At 39.6% G+C, this 18,021-nt stretch overlaps 1 protein-coding gene across 1 annotated transcript in view; it reads right to left on the reverse strand.

Annotated features, from left to right (window-relative positions):
* The window catches only part of POU2AF2 (POU class 2 homeobox associating factor 2), a 53,911-nt gene extending 36,346 nt beyond the window's left edge, over nucleotides 1–17,565 (reverse strand). Inside the window, exons 1-2 of the mRNA XM_075838793.1 lie at nucleotides 17,484–17,565; nucleotides 7,510–7,619 (exon numbers count right to left, since the gene is read on the reverse strand). Of these exons, the coding sequence (XP_075694908.1) occupies nucleotides 7,510–7,619; nucleotides 17,484–17,520 (147 nt within the window). The 5' untranslated portion in view covers nucleotides 17,521–17,565. The remainder of the gene's footprint in view (nucleotides 1–7,509; nucleotides 7,620–17,483) is intronic.
* Nucleotides 17,566–18,021: the final 456 nt, after the last annotated feature.

The raw sequence follows: 18,021 nt of genomic DNA on the forward strand, positions 1-18,021 counted from the left end.
TGGGACAGGATGTATATAAAAAAATTGCCCTATCTGGATTTCTGCCTTTCGGGCTTATTAAAGTACAGGACCCCTTTAAAAATGAAGTTATATATGAAAATCTGATAAATTTGCTATATATTCAGCAATAAAAACATTATCTACAATGCAAGTGATTGCTATTGGTTAAATCTTATTAGTTCTTTGACAGAATTCCTTTAAATCATGTACATAGCTTTACTTACCTACAATATGACTCAATGCAGTTCTTTTGCCCCAAAATAGTTTAGCTGATCTGCTTTTCACTGATACATTTTATAAACTTGTCATTGTAATTTCTTCGTTGAAGTGCTTCCATCATGAATCCATCTTTGGAAAGGCGCCTTTCCTTTTCTTTAGGAATCGTATCCAAAAGAAATCCATTGACTTTGTAAGGAGAGGATTAGGATTACAAAAGAGCTAGGTAGGTGAGTCCTTAATACCAGGTATCATAAACAAATATGACGGACTGATTTACATAAAGCTGGTGTGCGTTCTTACCACGCAGTGTAACAAATGGGAATGGAATGAGTCCAAGCCTGTCCTCCAATAATGAACTCACGCCATTGTACTGGTATGTTTGAAATACTTCTTAGCTTCACAATAATGCACCTCATGAATTGGCATGTGTTTAATGGGTGGGGGGCAATATTGAGTCGAGGTTTTCTACAATGGATGATATAATTTTTTTCCATTTTTCGAAACAGAAATCTGATTGAATTCCTAGTACCGACTATCCCTATCCCTATATATTACAGTATATGTATTAGGGATACTATATATGTTAGTATCTCTAAAGATTATTGTGTCTCCGTTATATATCTTATAGAAAAGCATCTTATGTGTACATTAAAATTTGGGGTACACAAGCCACATAGTAAAGAAAAAAAAACAATAGGCAGATATAATACAGAGAGTTTAAGCAAAGATATAAGCTCTACTCCAGTTCTGGCCTGCGTACATATACACATGTGTGATGCATACCTCCCAACTATCTCGGATTCAGCAGGACAGTCCGGGCGGTGTCACGCTGTCCAGGGCGGCTGGGGGTATGTCCCGCTGTCAACTGTATCTGCGTCCTCAGGACGCAGATACAGTTGAACACAATGCTGAAACAGGGAATCATCAGCTCCCTGCTTCAGAATTAGTTCAGAGCAGAGAAGCAGAGGAAGCTCCTCCGCTCGCCGAGGAAGACCTTGACGTCACTGTCCATATATGGACAGTGACGTTGGTGGCTGATGATTGAGCGGAATCCCCATTGCCGATGATCTGGCAGGAGATTTCTCTCATAGAGGAAACCCCTGATGTCACTGTCCATATATGGACATTGACATCAGGGGCTCCTCCTGGAGCAAAATCCCCGCCCACAGTCGGCAACGGGGATTCCGCTGAAGGAGTAGCCACTGATGTCACGGTCTATACATGGACAGTGAGATCAGGGCTTCCCTCTAGGAGCGGAATCCCCGGTCTATACTCTGGATAGGGATTCCGCTCCTAGAGGGAGTCCCAATGGTGATATTTACAGGGGGTGTGGAACTGTCAACATGGACACTGTGGCACTATATAGGGGCACTATCTACATGGGCACTGTGGCACTATCTATAAGGACACTGGCACTAGGGGCAGCTTTGAGGGCATTATACTGCATAAGAGCAGCTAGGGGGGCATTATACTGTATGGGGGCATTAAGCTGTATGGGAGCAGCTATGGGGAATAATACTGTATGGGGCAGTTATGGGGGCATTATACTGTATGGGGCATTTGTGTGGGCATCAGACTGTATGGGGCATTATATTGTATGGGGCATTATGATGTATGGGTGAATTTGTTTGGCCATTATTCTGCATGTGGGCATCTGTGGGAATTATACTGTATGGGGGCATCTGTGTGGGCATTATACTGTATGGGGGAATCTGTGTTGGCTTTATACTGTATTGGTGCATCTATGGGACATTATAATGTGTGGGGGTAGCTATTTGGCACTATACTGTGTGGGAGGCACTATAGGTGCATGATACTGTGTGGGCTGAACCGGGTGTGTGGGCGGGGATTGGGTGGGATTAGAGGCGTGGCTTAAAAGAAAAAAGTGGTCCTTCATTGGGATACTTGAAAGTTGGAAGGTATGATTATGTTGTGAAGCTGAGACTTACAAGCCCCACCTCCACCACTCCAGGCCACTCCCTTTTAAAATAAAAATAAAAACATGTATTAAATAATTTCAGTATAATTTCAGTTAAGCTAAGTTCAGACTGTTCCAGCAAATCCACAGCATTTGAAAATCTGCAGAGTGCCCTGAAATCCTCAAGGATTTTTCTCCCATTTAGTTACATTGTACTGCAATTTGTTGCCGTATTTTGGTGCAGAATCGGGAGTAATTGTGTTGTATTTTACTGTAATTTTTTGCAGAATTCCTGTTGGAAACCCGAATAATTCTGGATTTTTTTGCAAATCCACAGAGAATCTCCTGCAAAATCCGTATGTGTTACACCATGACAAGAAAAGAATATTATGCAATGCATTTGTGAGTCTGAATTTTAAAATAGCAATTCTATAATTGTATGATACGTACATCTCAGGAGAGGAAATAAGAACATCCATGTGTTAAAAGTGTGTCTGTAGGAGGCATATTGCTATGAAATATTAATAAATTATTAAGTGTCTGTAGAGGCGCCGGGGGTGAGTGCTGGGTGTCATGTGGGGTAATGACTAACAAGCCATTATGGATACAAGGCTAGGGAGGTAAACTGGAATCTACTATGCCGTATGGGAAGGAAAGCCTAGCTATGTTGCTGGGCATCTGAGGAACACAATTCTTATATATATAGCTCCAACACATTTAATATATATCGTATAATTGACTGTGACAGCAATTTGTATTGCTTGACATGTTGGCGTAGGTGTATTTATGTGTTTAAACAGAAATATTAATATTAAGAATAATAAAAATACTTTGACAAAGTATTTATGTACGGACAAGTCTAACGTTAACATCAAATGTACTTGACATGCCTTAAAAAAAATCAGCTGTTGTTAAAAGCCATGTAGAGTCGTGCACACTAAATCTTAGACGGCATACAGTAGTCCACATATTCATTGACATCAGTGGCACATTCAGTTTTGATTGATGTAGTTAAAATAGTAGTGAAATGGTGATCCTGTAGCACCGCATTGCATGAAATGACTAAAATAGAAGCACACAGGACAGATCATTGGTAACCAGGGCCGGACTGGGACGGAAATTCGGCCCTGACAATTGAAAGCACACAGCTGTGTTCTGAAAGTGAAATATATTAGTTCATTTGTGGGTAATGTCAAATTGGGCAGTGTATGTTATATTTACAGGATAGAAACTGCTGTAATCTACGCTCTGTCATCAGTAGACAAAACCCGGAGAGACACCACGTGAAATTTGAATTTTTAATGCTCTCGATAGGAAGCAGGTCTATATTTGAAATAGAGACCCCTGTAGTTTTTATTGCACGTAGTCACAGAACATCAAGCACATGCTGCCCCCGCATACCTGCTATTACACATATGGCCCTGCCTGCTTTCAGCAGGAATCAAAATTTACTGTAATTTAAAAGTAATTCTAAAATATATTCTAGGCACCTCTTCTCCTGAATAATAGGCCTTATTGGGGAGCACTGTTAAAAAGACAAAATGATGCATGACATAACCCCCCCCCCCCAACAATAATAATAATAATACAATACACTGTGCCCTCTGAAATAAATAATTCTGTATAATGTGCCCTTTGAAATAAAATATTAATAAACACTGTGCCCCCTGAAATAAATAATAATATACACTGTCCCCCTGAAATAAATATTACAATACACTCTGCCCCATGAAATAACTAATACCATACACTGTGCACTGTAATGCTGGCGGCCGCCGATCACTGCTCCCCTGCTTCCCCTGGCGGCCGCCAGCGTCTGCTACCTCTGTGCTGGCATCTCCCTCCTCCTCGCCGGGAACATCGGCGTGGACTGCTCCCACCCTCTGTTCATTCATGTAGGGTGTGAGCACGTGCCCTGGTGACTCCTTAAAGGGCCAGCACGCTCACCACTAAAGTCTTCCCTAGCCTTTTCCTGTGCACTCCTGCCTACTTAAACCGTCCTGTGCCTGAGCAATCTTGTGTCTACCCATGTACGTTTTACAAATGGTCCCTTTGTTGTATCCTGTACCCAGTGTTCCTGTATCCTGTTTCCTGTATCCCGTGTCCAGTAATTGTGTTTGTTCCAGTGCGAAGTCTAGTTGCAAAATGGAGTTCCCCATCTGTGCACGTGCCAACCCGTGGGCCTCGGACGACTACACTTCATCTGTACAAAGTGTCATCTGTGCCAAGTGTGATCTGTGTCAAGTGTCTGCCACGCCAAGTTTCTGCCATGCCAAGTGTCTGCCAAATCTCCTATCCAGATATTTTTGTCCTAAAGATCATTGACTATAGTTTGGCCAGCTGCTACTTCGCTACACCGGAGTTGCCTAGTGGGTCCACATACCCCAAGATTGTTACATGCCCCTGTAAATAAATACTACAATACACTGTGTCCCTTGAAATAATCTATACACTGTGCCCCTGAATTACATTTTCTATACATGGTGTACCCTGACATAAATAATTGTATACATGGTCCCCCCTCATATAAATACTGTACATGGTACCCCTGAAATAAATACTACAATACACTGTGCCCCCTGCAATAAATATTATAATACAAAGCGCCCCCTGAACAAACCATACCATACACTGTGCCACCTGAAATAAATTCTTTACACTGTGCCTCCTTAAAATGAGTGTGCTCATCATCTAGTAAAATACACTCCCCTATCCCTGTTCTGCCAACTAGAGATGAGGGTCTGGCCTCTTCCGGCCAGACCTGGAACAGACCTATGGCACCCTGCACCTGCTGGTAGGCACTCGATTATTCCATTGTATTCATGTCCTAAGGAGAACCAGTATGGGACCTGGCTTCTCCCCGGTTCCCAGAACCAGCTGTTAATTTAACAACCGGTTCAGGAGAACCGGGGAGAATTGACTGCATCCCTCCCTTTAATACAAGTTCTAGCATAACCTAGTAACGAATAAATACACAGTGGAGCACTGAGATACTACAAGCCACAGCATAACCTTGTAATAAATAAATACACAGTGGCCCAGAACAGCAGGGCTCTCCTATCCTAGGACTGATGTGTGGTCCCAGGGGCAAGTTGTAAACGGGGGGAATCTTCAGGATTCCTCAACAGCTGGCAGTACTGAGGATGGATTTCAGGCTGATGCTTAGACTGGCCATTTCTCCTCTACACTGCAGGCACAGCACAATCCTCACATGTGCTGATTCTGCAGAGGGGAGAAGGAGGAGCTACAGGAGTCTGCTGGGGAGGAGGAGCTACAGGAGCCTGCTGGGGAGGAGGAGCTACAGGAGCCTGCTGGGGAGGAGGAGCTACAGGAGCCTGCCGTGCTGGAGGAAGAACTACAAGGAACTGTCGGGAGGAAGAATAGAGGATATTGCGGGGGCCAACTGACTGACTGATCAACCCACTGCTGACACCAGCCTATCTGGCATTTGCCAGGTGGGCAGTCCCGCCCTGTAGATAACCCACTATAGTAAACAATCCTATTTTCAATATAATTTTATGCCTGTCTGGTTTGGCTATTAAGCAAGGGGTCTGACATAGACTTACAGAATATCCTCCTACTCTGTAGGTGGCGCTAAAAAGAAAATGTTCTTCCTTCTAGAGGATATCGATATTTTTTTTTTATACTTTTCTATTAAGCATTGCCTTAAGGTGGATCTGTCAGCTGAATATTTTCCCCTAGTTAAGAGCAGAATATTACAGGGATAGATTCATTCTTCTATTTCCCAAAAGGGCATCAAACAAATGTTGCATTCAACCATTATAAGGAGAGCAGGCGGAGGCGGGGATAGCGCTCCTCTCATGAATACAATAATTTTTTGAGCCGTTTTTACTAATAGGAGAACAGATCTGCCCCAGTAATATGCTGCCCTTTCCTAAGGAAGCATATTTAGTCCGCAGATCCACTTTAAAGGGTGTATTCTTTTAGCTGTGTTCATATAGTGTTTTTTGCCATGATGACTTGTACAACGGAAAATCTAGGAAAATAATTCTATATAATTGTAATGTGTGAACACACTCAATGGGGTTGTTAAAGATTTTAAAAAAATGTCTGATTTCTTAAAAAAAACAGCACCCCTTTTGCCTATAGGATGTGTGTGGTATTGCAGCTCAGCCCCAAGAACAAGAGTGGTGCTGTATCTTGAAGAAGGCAGACATGTTTTTCGAATCTCATACAAATCTTAAAAAGCTTTTCTACTGGGTAGAATTTTTAGCTTTACAATAAATTCTTATCAGACTGTCTTCAAAGGAGTTTTAAGATGTGTAAATAACTGTATAACGAAGTTCTGCAACTTTCTAATATATTTAAATACATCATACAATTCTAGACGCGTTGATGGTTATATAAATTGCCACATTGCATGAAGATTTGACCAACAGATTCTGGCAACTGTGAATCAAGACATAAAACCTGCACTTTATTGGAAAGAAACAATAAAGAAATAAATGTCATCGTTGCTACTCTGTGTTTTCGCTCACCGTCATTTTCAAGGTCTCTGTTGGCTCTTAGTAAATTAAATAATCTCATTTACAACCATAGGCTTAAATCCCATACAGACCTAGTCCTGCTCACAGAATAATACAATGGTTTCCAGTGCCGGCAATGAATAAATCTAGTTTTCGCTCGTTGTTTTATTCCTTCACTTTCAGAATTTATGAGCTCGATATGAACAAGCTAGTCCAATGAAACAGGGTATTCTACAAAGGGCTGAAGCACTCAGCAATGTCATGACCCTACACAGTGGTACGCAGAGTTTCTCCGGGTGCCTATTATGGATCCCCATATTATGAACACTCACTGACCTGCCATTTGGAGCCTCCATATAGCAGAAAAGCCTTTACCGAATTATATCTCTGTTTTTTCAAGGATGCCATGTTCACACGGAGGTATAGTATGGGCCTACGGTCACCGTATTCAGGATCCATGTATTACGTATCCTGAATACAGCCATGTACATGAGGACTGAGATATACATTTTATAGCCTGAGATCTAGTACATAAGCACACCTTTTATCCTATATCCTTTCATCGTATTCTTTTTTTTTATTGTCTTCCAATTTTTTTTTTATATAAATGTATTACATTTATTTATTTTTAATTTGCAGTTGCATTTGTAAGGTTCATTCTTGTTGAAACCCAAGTCAAATAATAAAGCATTTTCTTTTAAAAATAACATTTTCCAGATTTCTTTTGTATGTAATAATAGACAGTATTAAAGTTGGAAGCTCCTAACCCAGAAATAGCAGACATAAAATGTCTCAATAATTATACTGAAATAACAATGGTTTCAAAATTGCATAAAGAAAATAAATGAACAAATGAATGCCCCTGAGAACATTATAAAAACTCACATTTAACCTTGAACCTGTTGTCTGCCTGGACCTCTTCTCTGCAAGGAGATCCTTGACTGTATGCTTCACACGGACACCTTGGTAAACTCGTTTGTTGAAGTCAGTTGGAACTAGAAAAACAGTGAATAATATAATAGAGCTATAATTATGGGATATTATTTTGCAATGGAAAAAGTCAATTTCTATGTATGTTTACTAAAGCTAAAAACAGACATTTTTGTGACTATGTCTATGGTGATCAGCACATTGTCTGACATGGCAAACTGGGTTTGGACTGATTGGATTTCACTAGATATGGCAAAAATGTTTGATAGATGCAGGTCCTTCCTCTGGGACCCGCACCTATCTCAGAACAGGGCCGTCTGACCCCCGTCCTACCTTCTCCTGTTCATGCTGCTCTCCTACCACTGACTGATGAGGTGGTCGGGAGTATGGAAATAGATGAGATTGCTGAGCTACGCTATTTCTGTAACCCCCATGGAAGTGAATGGGCGGTATGGAAACAGCATAGCACAGTGAGATATGCTGTTCCTGTAGCTCCTAAATTTCCAAAAACAGCGTAGTTTGCCGTACTACGCTGTTTCCATAACTCCCATTCACTTCCATGGGGGTTACAGAAATAGCGTAGCTCAGCAATCTCATCTATTTCCATACTCCCATACTGTAAATGTCCAAGATAGGAAAACTCCTCTAACCAGTTGCTGACTGCCCATAGACTATAAACGTCCTGCATGTCCTCACCTTTCTCTGCAAGGACGTTTTAAGTTATCCCATATGCTCCTCCCGCTCCATCAGTGATCCCACTGTTTCTCCAGACCGCTGAGATCACAGAGTTTTACCAGGAGACCAATCAGCATGGACTCCAGGCATGTGATAAAAAAGTATGTTAAAAAATAACAAACTTTTATAGTTTTTGCACAATTGCCCTCTCCACACAGCTTGTCAGAGAGGGAGATTAGTATGTATTGGTCCAATACAGTGTAACACAGTACACTTTCCCTTTCTCCCCACAATAATTATATTATCTATCTATCTATCTATCTATCTATCTATCTATCTATCTATCTATCTATCTATCTATCTATCTATCTATCTATCTATCCATCCATCCATCCATCCATCTCACATCTATCTATCTATCTATCTATCTATCTATCTATCTATCTATCTATCTATCTATCTATCTATCTATCTATCTATCTATCTATCTATCTATCTATCTATCTATCTATCTATCTATCTCACATCTATCTATCTATCTATCTATCTATCTATCTATCTATCTATCTATCTATCTATCTATCTATCTATCTATCTATCTATCTATCTATCTATCTATCTATCTATCTCACATCTATCTATCTATCTATCTCACATCTATCTATCTATCTATCTATCTATCTATCTATCTATCTATCTATCTATCTATCTATCTATCTATCTATCTATCTATCTATCTATCTATCTATCTATCTCACATCTATCTATCTATCTATCTATCTATCTATCTATCTATCTATCTATCTATCTATCTATCTATCTATCTATCTATCTATCTATCTGTGCATCTATTTATCTATCTACAAAAATGCTGTTTTTATTTGTACTCTACAAATAAAGATTATTATTATTATTATTATTATTATTATTATTATCTGTTGATATATGTACCGGTATATAGTTTTTGGGTAAGGCTACACATAGTAACTAAACAAATCAAGTTTTTACTACATATTACAGCAGTTTTGGAATGTGTGGTTTTTATAGGTAAAACAGCATTTTAACTGTAAAAACCACACAATCAAAAATAAACATTCCAAAATTGTGCCAATTTGAGGTAAAACCACTTGCCACATACAGAAAAAAAAGCTGGTTTTTTTTTGGCCTTTTCTCTTTTTATATTTCAAAAAAGTTAAAAACATACTTATTTTATTCCAAAATATCAAATCCCTATATTTTCTGAGAAAAACAAGACCAAATATATGTAGGCTGCCAGAGGAAGGGAACAACAATTTGCTATTAAATTGGTAATTGGGTAAAACTTGAAAATGTGCCTCATCAGGATGGGGGGGGGGGGGGTAAAGCTTCTGGTCAGGAAATGGTAATGAATTTGGTGCAGGCTATGTACTCCACCATTCTTGTACAATCTTCTACTAAATATCCCCTGTGGTTGACCAGCATCACAGGAACTATTCGGGAGAACCCAATACAAATATATCTGTTATGTAGAATGTCTACTTTCTATTCACAGTGGCTGCCATAATCGGAAGATGCTACAAAGAGGATACTCTCAATTAGTCCTTATTGGCCAAAATTAAGAGTTCTAAGTATATTCCAAACAGTCAATGTGGGACTTTCATGTGGGGGGGGGGGGTAGTAATCGAAATGTGCCAGAAATCCAACAATTGGGCCAAAAACTGTCCTACAGGCTACATGCCCTGTGCCAAATTTATTATGTGTTTTAAACACTTAGTCGCCTGACCAGACAGTTTTGATCTCCCCAATGTGTTAGGTTGTCTAACAATTCCAAAGGGGCCCGGTGGATTGGAAAGTACCTCCTGTGATTAGGAAGTTGACGTTCCTGGAAAAGGGAGTGTGACCAATTTTTTTTTTGTATTGGCGGAAATATTACTATTCTTTTTTTTCTTAATAAGATGCATTTCTCCTTAAAATATAAGATCTTTAATCCCTGTATGCTCCTAATTCGGAGTTACAAATTTTGTCTTTTCTTATTGTGGTATAATCTCAGTATCAAAATTGAATTTTTTTACACTTATGATGATTTTATGATTTGTAAATGTTATTAATTATTCTGTTACATTTTAATAAAGATTGTAGACTTATTAAAGAGATTTGTTTGGGACTTATAGTTACCAAGATCAAGACCAGATATGGAATGTCGTGAAACCATAGGATTCTGGATATGAAGCAATTTGTGCAAACAAAAGATAAAAGAAAAAAAATAAATTAAAACACGTATAAGCCATAAATCAGTCTGAGGACAAGAAAACAATGGTAGATTTAGGTCCACAAATTTGAAGATAAGGACTCGCTTCATCTTATTGTGCTATTATTATGCCATTTTGTTTACTCAAAATACTTGTAGTTTCCTTTTATCTGTGTGTGGGTTCCCCATAGAATGTAAAGCAACTATTAAATGTATGTTCTGAGCCACTTTAATGTTTACGTGCGGCCAAGACCAGTATGGAAGGGGGTGATGCGATTACATAATAAAAATACATTAGAAAGTTACCTCCCTTTTAGTAACATGGCCATGGTCAATGCTAATACTGGACAACCCCTTTAAGGGACTTTACTATCGTTTTTTTGCAAGTCCTCATTCCTTCTCTGTCCTGTTGATCTACAGTATACATGACCTGACTGATTACTTGTGTCTCTTCATTTGCCCTGAAGGTGTTCTCATTGAATACACTTTTGCATATTTCTTCAGAAAAGAACATGAAAATGTTGCAGATGAGATCAGCCATATGTTAACTGGGGACACAAGGTGATCTTTGCCTCAACAGATCTGCCTAACTGAAAAATCCTTGCATTGTCCTTGCATTGCATTTATACCATGGAAAGTCAGGTGGCTGCTTTAAAGGCACCTGACACAAAAAAAAGTAATGTACTGAAAGAGGAATGAGGATGCCGTGGTCCTTACATTATATTGATTGCTGATTGAGGGTTGAACATCCTTGAATTTTATATTAGCTGATTGTAGAATTTCCAAATATTAGGGAATTCTCAGTTAATAGAGGGGAAGGGTCTCCTGTTTATCTATTAGGCAGAGCGGAGAGAGGCATTTACCCCTACCTCAACACATTTCAATATCTAATCTAGTGGTTTGAAATTTTTAATGTTTTTGTATAAAATAAGACCTATTGTCATGTGAAGGTCTATACAGTATATACTGGACATTGTTGTATTTTTATTGAACTCCATTTCTTTTTAGCCCAATAGCAGTGGGAGCAAATTTACCAGCAGAATTTGTAACAAAATGTTAATACTGGCCTGATCTGAGCAAAATAGCAAATAGAATAAAACATCATTATTTTAGTCATAGAAGACTCAGGCCCCATGCACACGGCCGTGCCCGTAATCACAGCCGCACCACGGCCGCTGACCGCATTTTCGGGCCGTGCTCCCATACACGTGTTCCCATGGGAGCACGGCCTCTAAAATACAAAAAATAGGACATGCTCCATAATTCCCGGCACAGTTCTACGACACGGACACCCATCCGTAGTGCTGCGGAAAGGTGTCCACAGCCAATAGAACCGAATGGGTCCGTAAAACCGTACGGTCCGCGGTTTTACGGTTGTGTGCATGGGGCCTGAGGCTGTTTTCAGCGTTAGTCTCATCAGCGTTAGTCTGCGTTCATAGGTTCCGTTGCAGCTTTCTGTCGAAGGAACCCATGAATGGAAAGGCAAATGGAAACTATAACTTCCATTTGCATTACCATTGATTTCAATGGTAATGCTTCCATTGCAAAAGGTTTCCCTTGTTTTAGCGAAAACAATAGCGCAGTCAAGTACATTATTATTTATGCTAAAATAAAACTAAACCTTACAGAACAGAAACAAACGGAAACCATTTGCAATCGAAGCATTACCATTGAAATCAATGGTAATGCAAGCAGAAGCTATGGTTTCCGTTCTTTTTCCGGTCATCGGTTCTTCTGGCGGAAAGCTGCAATGGAACCCATGAACAGACACCAACGCTGATGTGAACAGGCCCTTAGAAGTCTAAAAATATCCATAATAGAAATCTTTGTTCTTTTCATAGAAGTCAATGCTCAAAATAGATAGGCGTCATTGACTCTATAGGGGAATACACATCAGCTTTATATTCTCGACATATAAAACAACAGTATTGTATTTGTAGACTTCATTGCTGGGGAGAATTTGGATCTGTATTTTGCATTTCACCACTTGTTCGCAAATCAAATCTAAGCCTTGGATATGCAGAATTGTCTGCAAAATTAATGTTCAATGTTTTGCTCATCTCTAATTATACTTATTTCTAATTATACTTTTTATAAAATGGTGCATTATTATGTGCAAATCCAATTTTATTCTATACTACATTGATTTAATAAAGAGGTATTCCAGTTTCAACAAATATATGTTGGGAAGAAAAGTCATACAAATTTCCAATATACTTTCTGTATCAATTCCTCACTGAATTCATCTCTGCTTGACATTCCATAGAAATGTTTTACTGCTGGTGAGCACAAATCTGTCCTGGTCCTGTGATCGACACACAGACCCACGGCTCCTAGATCTACATAATGTAACTGTGATTAGTCCTGATCGTCACATGACCAGGACAGATATTTATTCACTGGATGTAAACAATGAAGTTTCCTATTGAATGACTACAAGCAGAGATGTTAAAAATTGTGGGGAGTTGATACAGAAAGTGTATATTCATTATGCAAAAAATTAATTTGCTGAAAACTGCATTTTCCATTAAGGATTATGAACTGCTGGTGCTTTATTAAAAAAAAAAAAAAAAAAAGCTTTTACCTGATATGCCGAGAGTAATGGTAAATATATATTATGATAACAGTCTTTGTATGGAAAAGTTCTGTCATAGCACAAGGCCCAATGAACAATTGAATTTCTGGCTATTGGTTACTAGTTTCATGCATTGTAATATATTCTTGTATAAGCCTTTTCAAGCTACAGTATAAGGCCTAATGCACACGGTCGTGCCCATAATCACGGCCCGCGATTTCGGGCAAAGCATGGGAGCACGGGAGCACGGCCCGTAAAACGCAAAAAATAGAACATGTTCTATCTTTTGCGTTACAGTTCTACGGCACGACACCTATCCGTAGCGATACGAAAAGGTGTCCGCAACCAATAGGACAGAATGGGTCTGTAATTGCGGACCGTATTACTGTTTTACGGTAGTGTGCATGGAGCCTTAGCTATAACAACTGTACCTAAACTATAAGGGATACTGAGCAACACAGCGTGCCAGGCAGGCTGAATGTTTCTATCAGCTGTGTCCATAACAAGTCGCTGAATCCTATGAGTCTATGTGTGTATCCTAACTTCTGTAACTTTAACCCCTTCAGGACGCAGCCACTTTTGGACCAAATGACACAGCCTCATTTTTTAAATCTGACGTGTGTTACTATATGTGGTAATAACTTGGGAATGCTTTTACCTATCCAAGCGATTCTGAGATTGTTTTCTCGTGACATATTGTACTTTAAGTTAGTGAAAAAATTTGGTCGATATATTCAATATTTTTGAGTGAAAAACACCAAAATGTAGAGAAAATGTGCAAAAAATTAGCATTTTCTAAATTCAAATGTATCTGCTTGCAAGACAGATAGTTATACCACACAAAATAGTTACTAGCTAACATTTCCCATATGTCTACTTTAGATTGGCATCATTTTTTGAACACCCTTTTATTTATCTAGGACGTTACAAGGCTTATAAATTTAGCAGCAATTTCTCAAATTTTCAATAAAATTTCAAAAGCCTATTTTTTTAGGGACCAGTTCAGTTCTGAAGTGGCTTTGAGGGCCTTATATATTAGGAACCCCCAAAAATCACCACATTTTAAAAACTGCACCCCTTAAAGTATTCAAAACAGAATTTAGAAAGTTTCTTAACCCTTTATGCGTTTCACAGGAATTAAAGCAAAGTGGAAGGGAAATTTGCAAATTTCATTTTTTTTTTGCAGAAATTCCATTTTAATCCATTTTTCCTGTAACACAGAAGGTTTTTTTTACCAGAGAAACACAACTGAATATTTATTGCCCTGATTCTGAAGTTTTTAGAAATCTCCCACATGTGGCCCTAGTGCGCTACTGGACTGAAATACCAGCCTCAGAAGCAAAGGAGCACCTAGAGGATTTTTGGGCCTTCCTTTTCTTAAATTATATTTCAGGCACCATGTCAGGTTAGAAGAGGTCTTGTGGTGCAAAGGTAAAGGAAACAACCCAAAAAAGACCCCATTTTGGAAACTACACCGCTTGAGGAATTCATCTAGGGGTGTAGTGAGCATTTTGACCACACAGGTGTTTCATAGATTTCATTAGACTTGGGCAGTGAAAATGAAAAATCACATTATTTTCCAATAAGATGTAGCTTTACCTCCAAATTTTTATTTTTTTCAACAAATAAATGATGAAAAGTACCTCAACATTTGTAAAGCAACTTCTCCAGAGTACAGAAATACCCAACATGTGGCCATAAACTGCTGTTTGGGCAAGCAGCAGGACTCAGAAGGGAAGGCACGCCATTTAGCTTTTGGAGAACAGATTTTGCTGGTTTGATTTCTCGGCACCATGTCGCATTTGTAAAGCTCCTAAGGTACCAGTACAGTGGAAAAAAAGTTACTCCATTTGGCAAACTACGCCCATTGAGGAATTCATCTAGGGGTGTAGTGAGCATTTTGACCCCACAGGTGTCTCATATATTTTATTAGAAATGGGCAGTGAAAATGAAAAATTACATTATTTTCCAATAAGACGGAGCATTAGTTCAAAATGTTTCATTTTCTCAACAAATAAAGGAGAAAAAGCACCGTAACATTTGTAAAGCAACTTCTTCAGAGTAGGGAAATACCCCACATGTGGTCATAAACTGCTCTTTGGACACACAGCAAGGCTCTAAAGGGAAGGAGCGCCATTTAGTATTTGGAGTGGAGATTTTATAAGATTCGTTTTTTGACACCATGTTGCATTGAGCTATAGTACCAGTACAGTGGTACCCCTGATAAATTACCCCATTTTGGAAACTAGATCCCTCAAAGAATTTATCTAGGGGTGTAGTGAGGATTTTGACCGCACAAGTGTTTTGCAAAAATTAGTAAACCATAGATGTTGCAGATTGAAAATTGCTGTTTTCCACAGATATGCCATTTCAGTGCCCAATATGTTGTGCCCAGCTTGTACCACCGTAAACACACATCCCATAAATTGTTACGCGGGTTCTCCAGAATACAGTAATACCTCATATGTGGTCATAAATTGCCGTTTCGGCACACTGCCAGGCTCAGTTGGACCACCATTTGGCTTTTGAAGCGCAGATTTTGCTTGGTGTTTTAGTGGTATTTTATCTTATAATGTGGGGGCATATGTAAGCTGGGCTGAGTACATCAGGGTATATGTAAGCTGGGCGGAGTGCATCAGGGTATATGTAAGCTGGGCTGAGTACATCAGGGTATATGTAAGCTGGGCGGAGTGCATCAGGGTATATGTAAGCTGGGCTGAGTACATCAGGGTATATGTAAGGTGGGCGGAGTACATCAGGGTATATGTAATATGTGCGGAGTACATCAGGGTATATGTAAGCTCGGCGGGGTACATCAGGGTATATGTAAGCTGGGCGGAGTACATCAGGGCATATGTAAGCTGGGCGGAGTGCATCAGGACATAATAGGATGATGTAATAATGGGGTGAATGAATAATCCATGGATTGGTGTGGTACGCTTTGAACCAATCCTTTATACACAGGCCGGGTTTATTGGGTATTATACTAAATATCTGCACCCCAGTGTTGCCTAATCTTTGACTTCCTCATTAGCCCTATAAACCGCACAAGACCCTAAAGTTTCCTCATCTCCGCTGCATCTACAAGGTCCATCTGTGGGGTCCAGCAAATGTGGGGTATTTAGTGAAATTCTACTGGACCTAAAAAATTAGTCTGGGCCGTCATTTTGCATCATTGCGTTTTGAGAGTCATAACGTGTTATTTTTCCGTTGACGTAGCTGTGTGAGGGCGCGTTTTTTGTGGAACGAGCTGTACTATAAGGATAGGGTTGCATGGTCAACTTTTCCACATGTGGCATCAGAAACAGTACTGCTAGCACGTTTTTTTTTTGTTTTTTTTTACAGTGTTCACCGTGCAGTATAAACAACATATTAACTTTATTCTGCGGGGCGATACGATTAAAGCGAGACCAAACTTATATAGTTTTTTTACGTTTCACTACGTTCCCACAATAATAATACTCTTTTCTAAAAAAATCATGTTTTAGTGTCGCCATTTTCTGACAGCCCTAACTTTTTTATTTTTTCGTAGATATCGCTGCGGGAGGGCTTGTTTTATGCGTGACGAACTGTAGTTTCTATTGGTACCATTTTGCGTTACTTGCAACTTTTTGATCACTTTTTATTAAATTTTTTTTGAGACAAGATGACCAAAAAATAAAATGCTGTCATTGTTTTTTATTAAAATTTTTTACGGTGTTCACCGTGTGGTAAAAATAATGTTACATTTTTGTAGATCAGGCCGTTCCGAACGCGGTGATACCTATTATGTATAGTTTTTTTTCATGTTTTCATTTTTTTTCTAATAATAAAGGAGATGATCAGGGAAACAGGGCAAGTGTTGTTTTTATTATTTATTTATTATTTATTTATTTATCTTTCACATTTTTTTTTACATTTTTTACTTTTTATTTTACACTGACCTGGGGACATGAAGATCTGGTCTTCTGATCCCCGGTATAATACACTGCACTACTTATGTAGTGCAGTGTATTGTAACTGTCATTCTTCAACTGACAGTTAGCGTATTAGGTCCTGCCTCGGGCAGGACCTAATAGGCTTCCGTACCTGGGCAACCATCGCCACCCGAGATCGATCGCGGGGGGGCCCGGGGGGCACAGAGGAAGCTCCCTCCCTCTGTAAACCACTTCAATGCGGCGGACGTCTATGTGCTCGCTTTATCTGCAGGGCGTGACTGTACGCCCGTGTGCGGGAACTCACTTGGTTTCTGGACGTACAGTCAAGCCCAATCACGGGAAGGGGTTAATATTTCATATTTTAAGGCTGCATGCATATACCCAGATTCTCACAGAATCTATTTGCCTCTATATACAATTGGAGGTACAGCATGGGCACATAGTCACATGGGGCATTCAGTAAAAACCACGCAGCGTATCCGACCTGAAACCTGCAGTACATTCCGTCCAAAAACCGCACCACAACCACTCATACTTGCGTAGGTCATTGTTATCGCGACGCGTCCCTCCATCGCAGTCCAGACCGGCCCCTCTGGGTGACACTGCAGCACTTCTGACCACTGCTGCCTGTGATTGTGACATCATCCAGGCCAGCCTCCTGGGTTGACGTATCATTCCATGTGACTACCGTTGTAGCCTGTGATTGGCTGCACTGTGGTCAAATGGGATGCAACGTCATTCCAGGAGGTCGGACTGCAGGAAGGTGTTCTGGGTAAGTATGATATTTTTTATTTTCCATAGTTGTGATTTTTGTGACGTAATCGCTGCAAATACGCCGCAAAAGTCACAACACTGGGCTTTCTGTTGTGAGTTTTGCATCCCCATTGAATTCAACGGGGAAAACTCGCAATGGAAAATCAACAAAAACGCAGCATAAATTGACATGCTGCGGAATTAAATTTTGCACCGCAGATCAATTTATTAACGTTTATACTTGTGTTTTACCAACAATTATTCTACAGCACAAGGTATCACTGGTCACTTCCACCATTATATATCTTAGACGTATATGG

The sequence above is a fragment of the Rhinoderma darwinii genome, chromosome 10 (assembly GCF_050947455.1).
Source record: "Rhinoderma darwinii isolate aRhiDar2 chromosome 10, aRhiDar2.hap1, whole genome shotgun sequence".
Taxonomy (NCBI): Eukaryota; Metazoa; Chordata; class Amphibia; order Anura; family Rhinodermatidae; genus Rhinoderma; species Rhinoderma darwinii.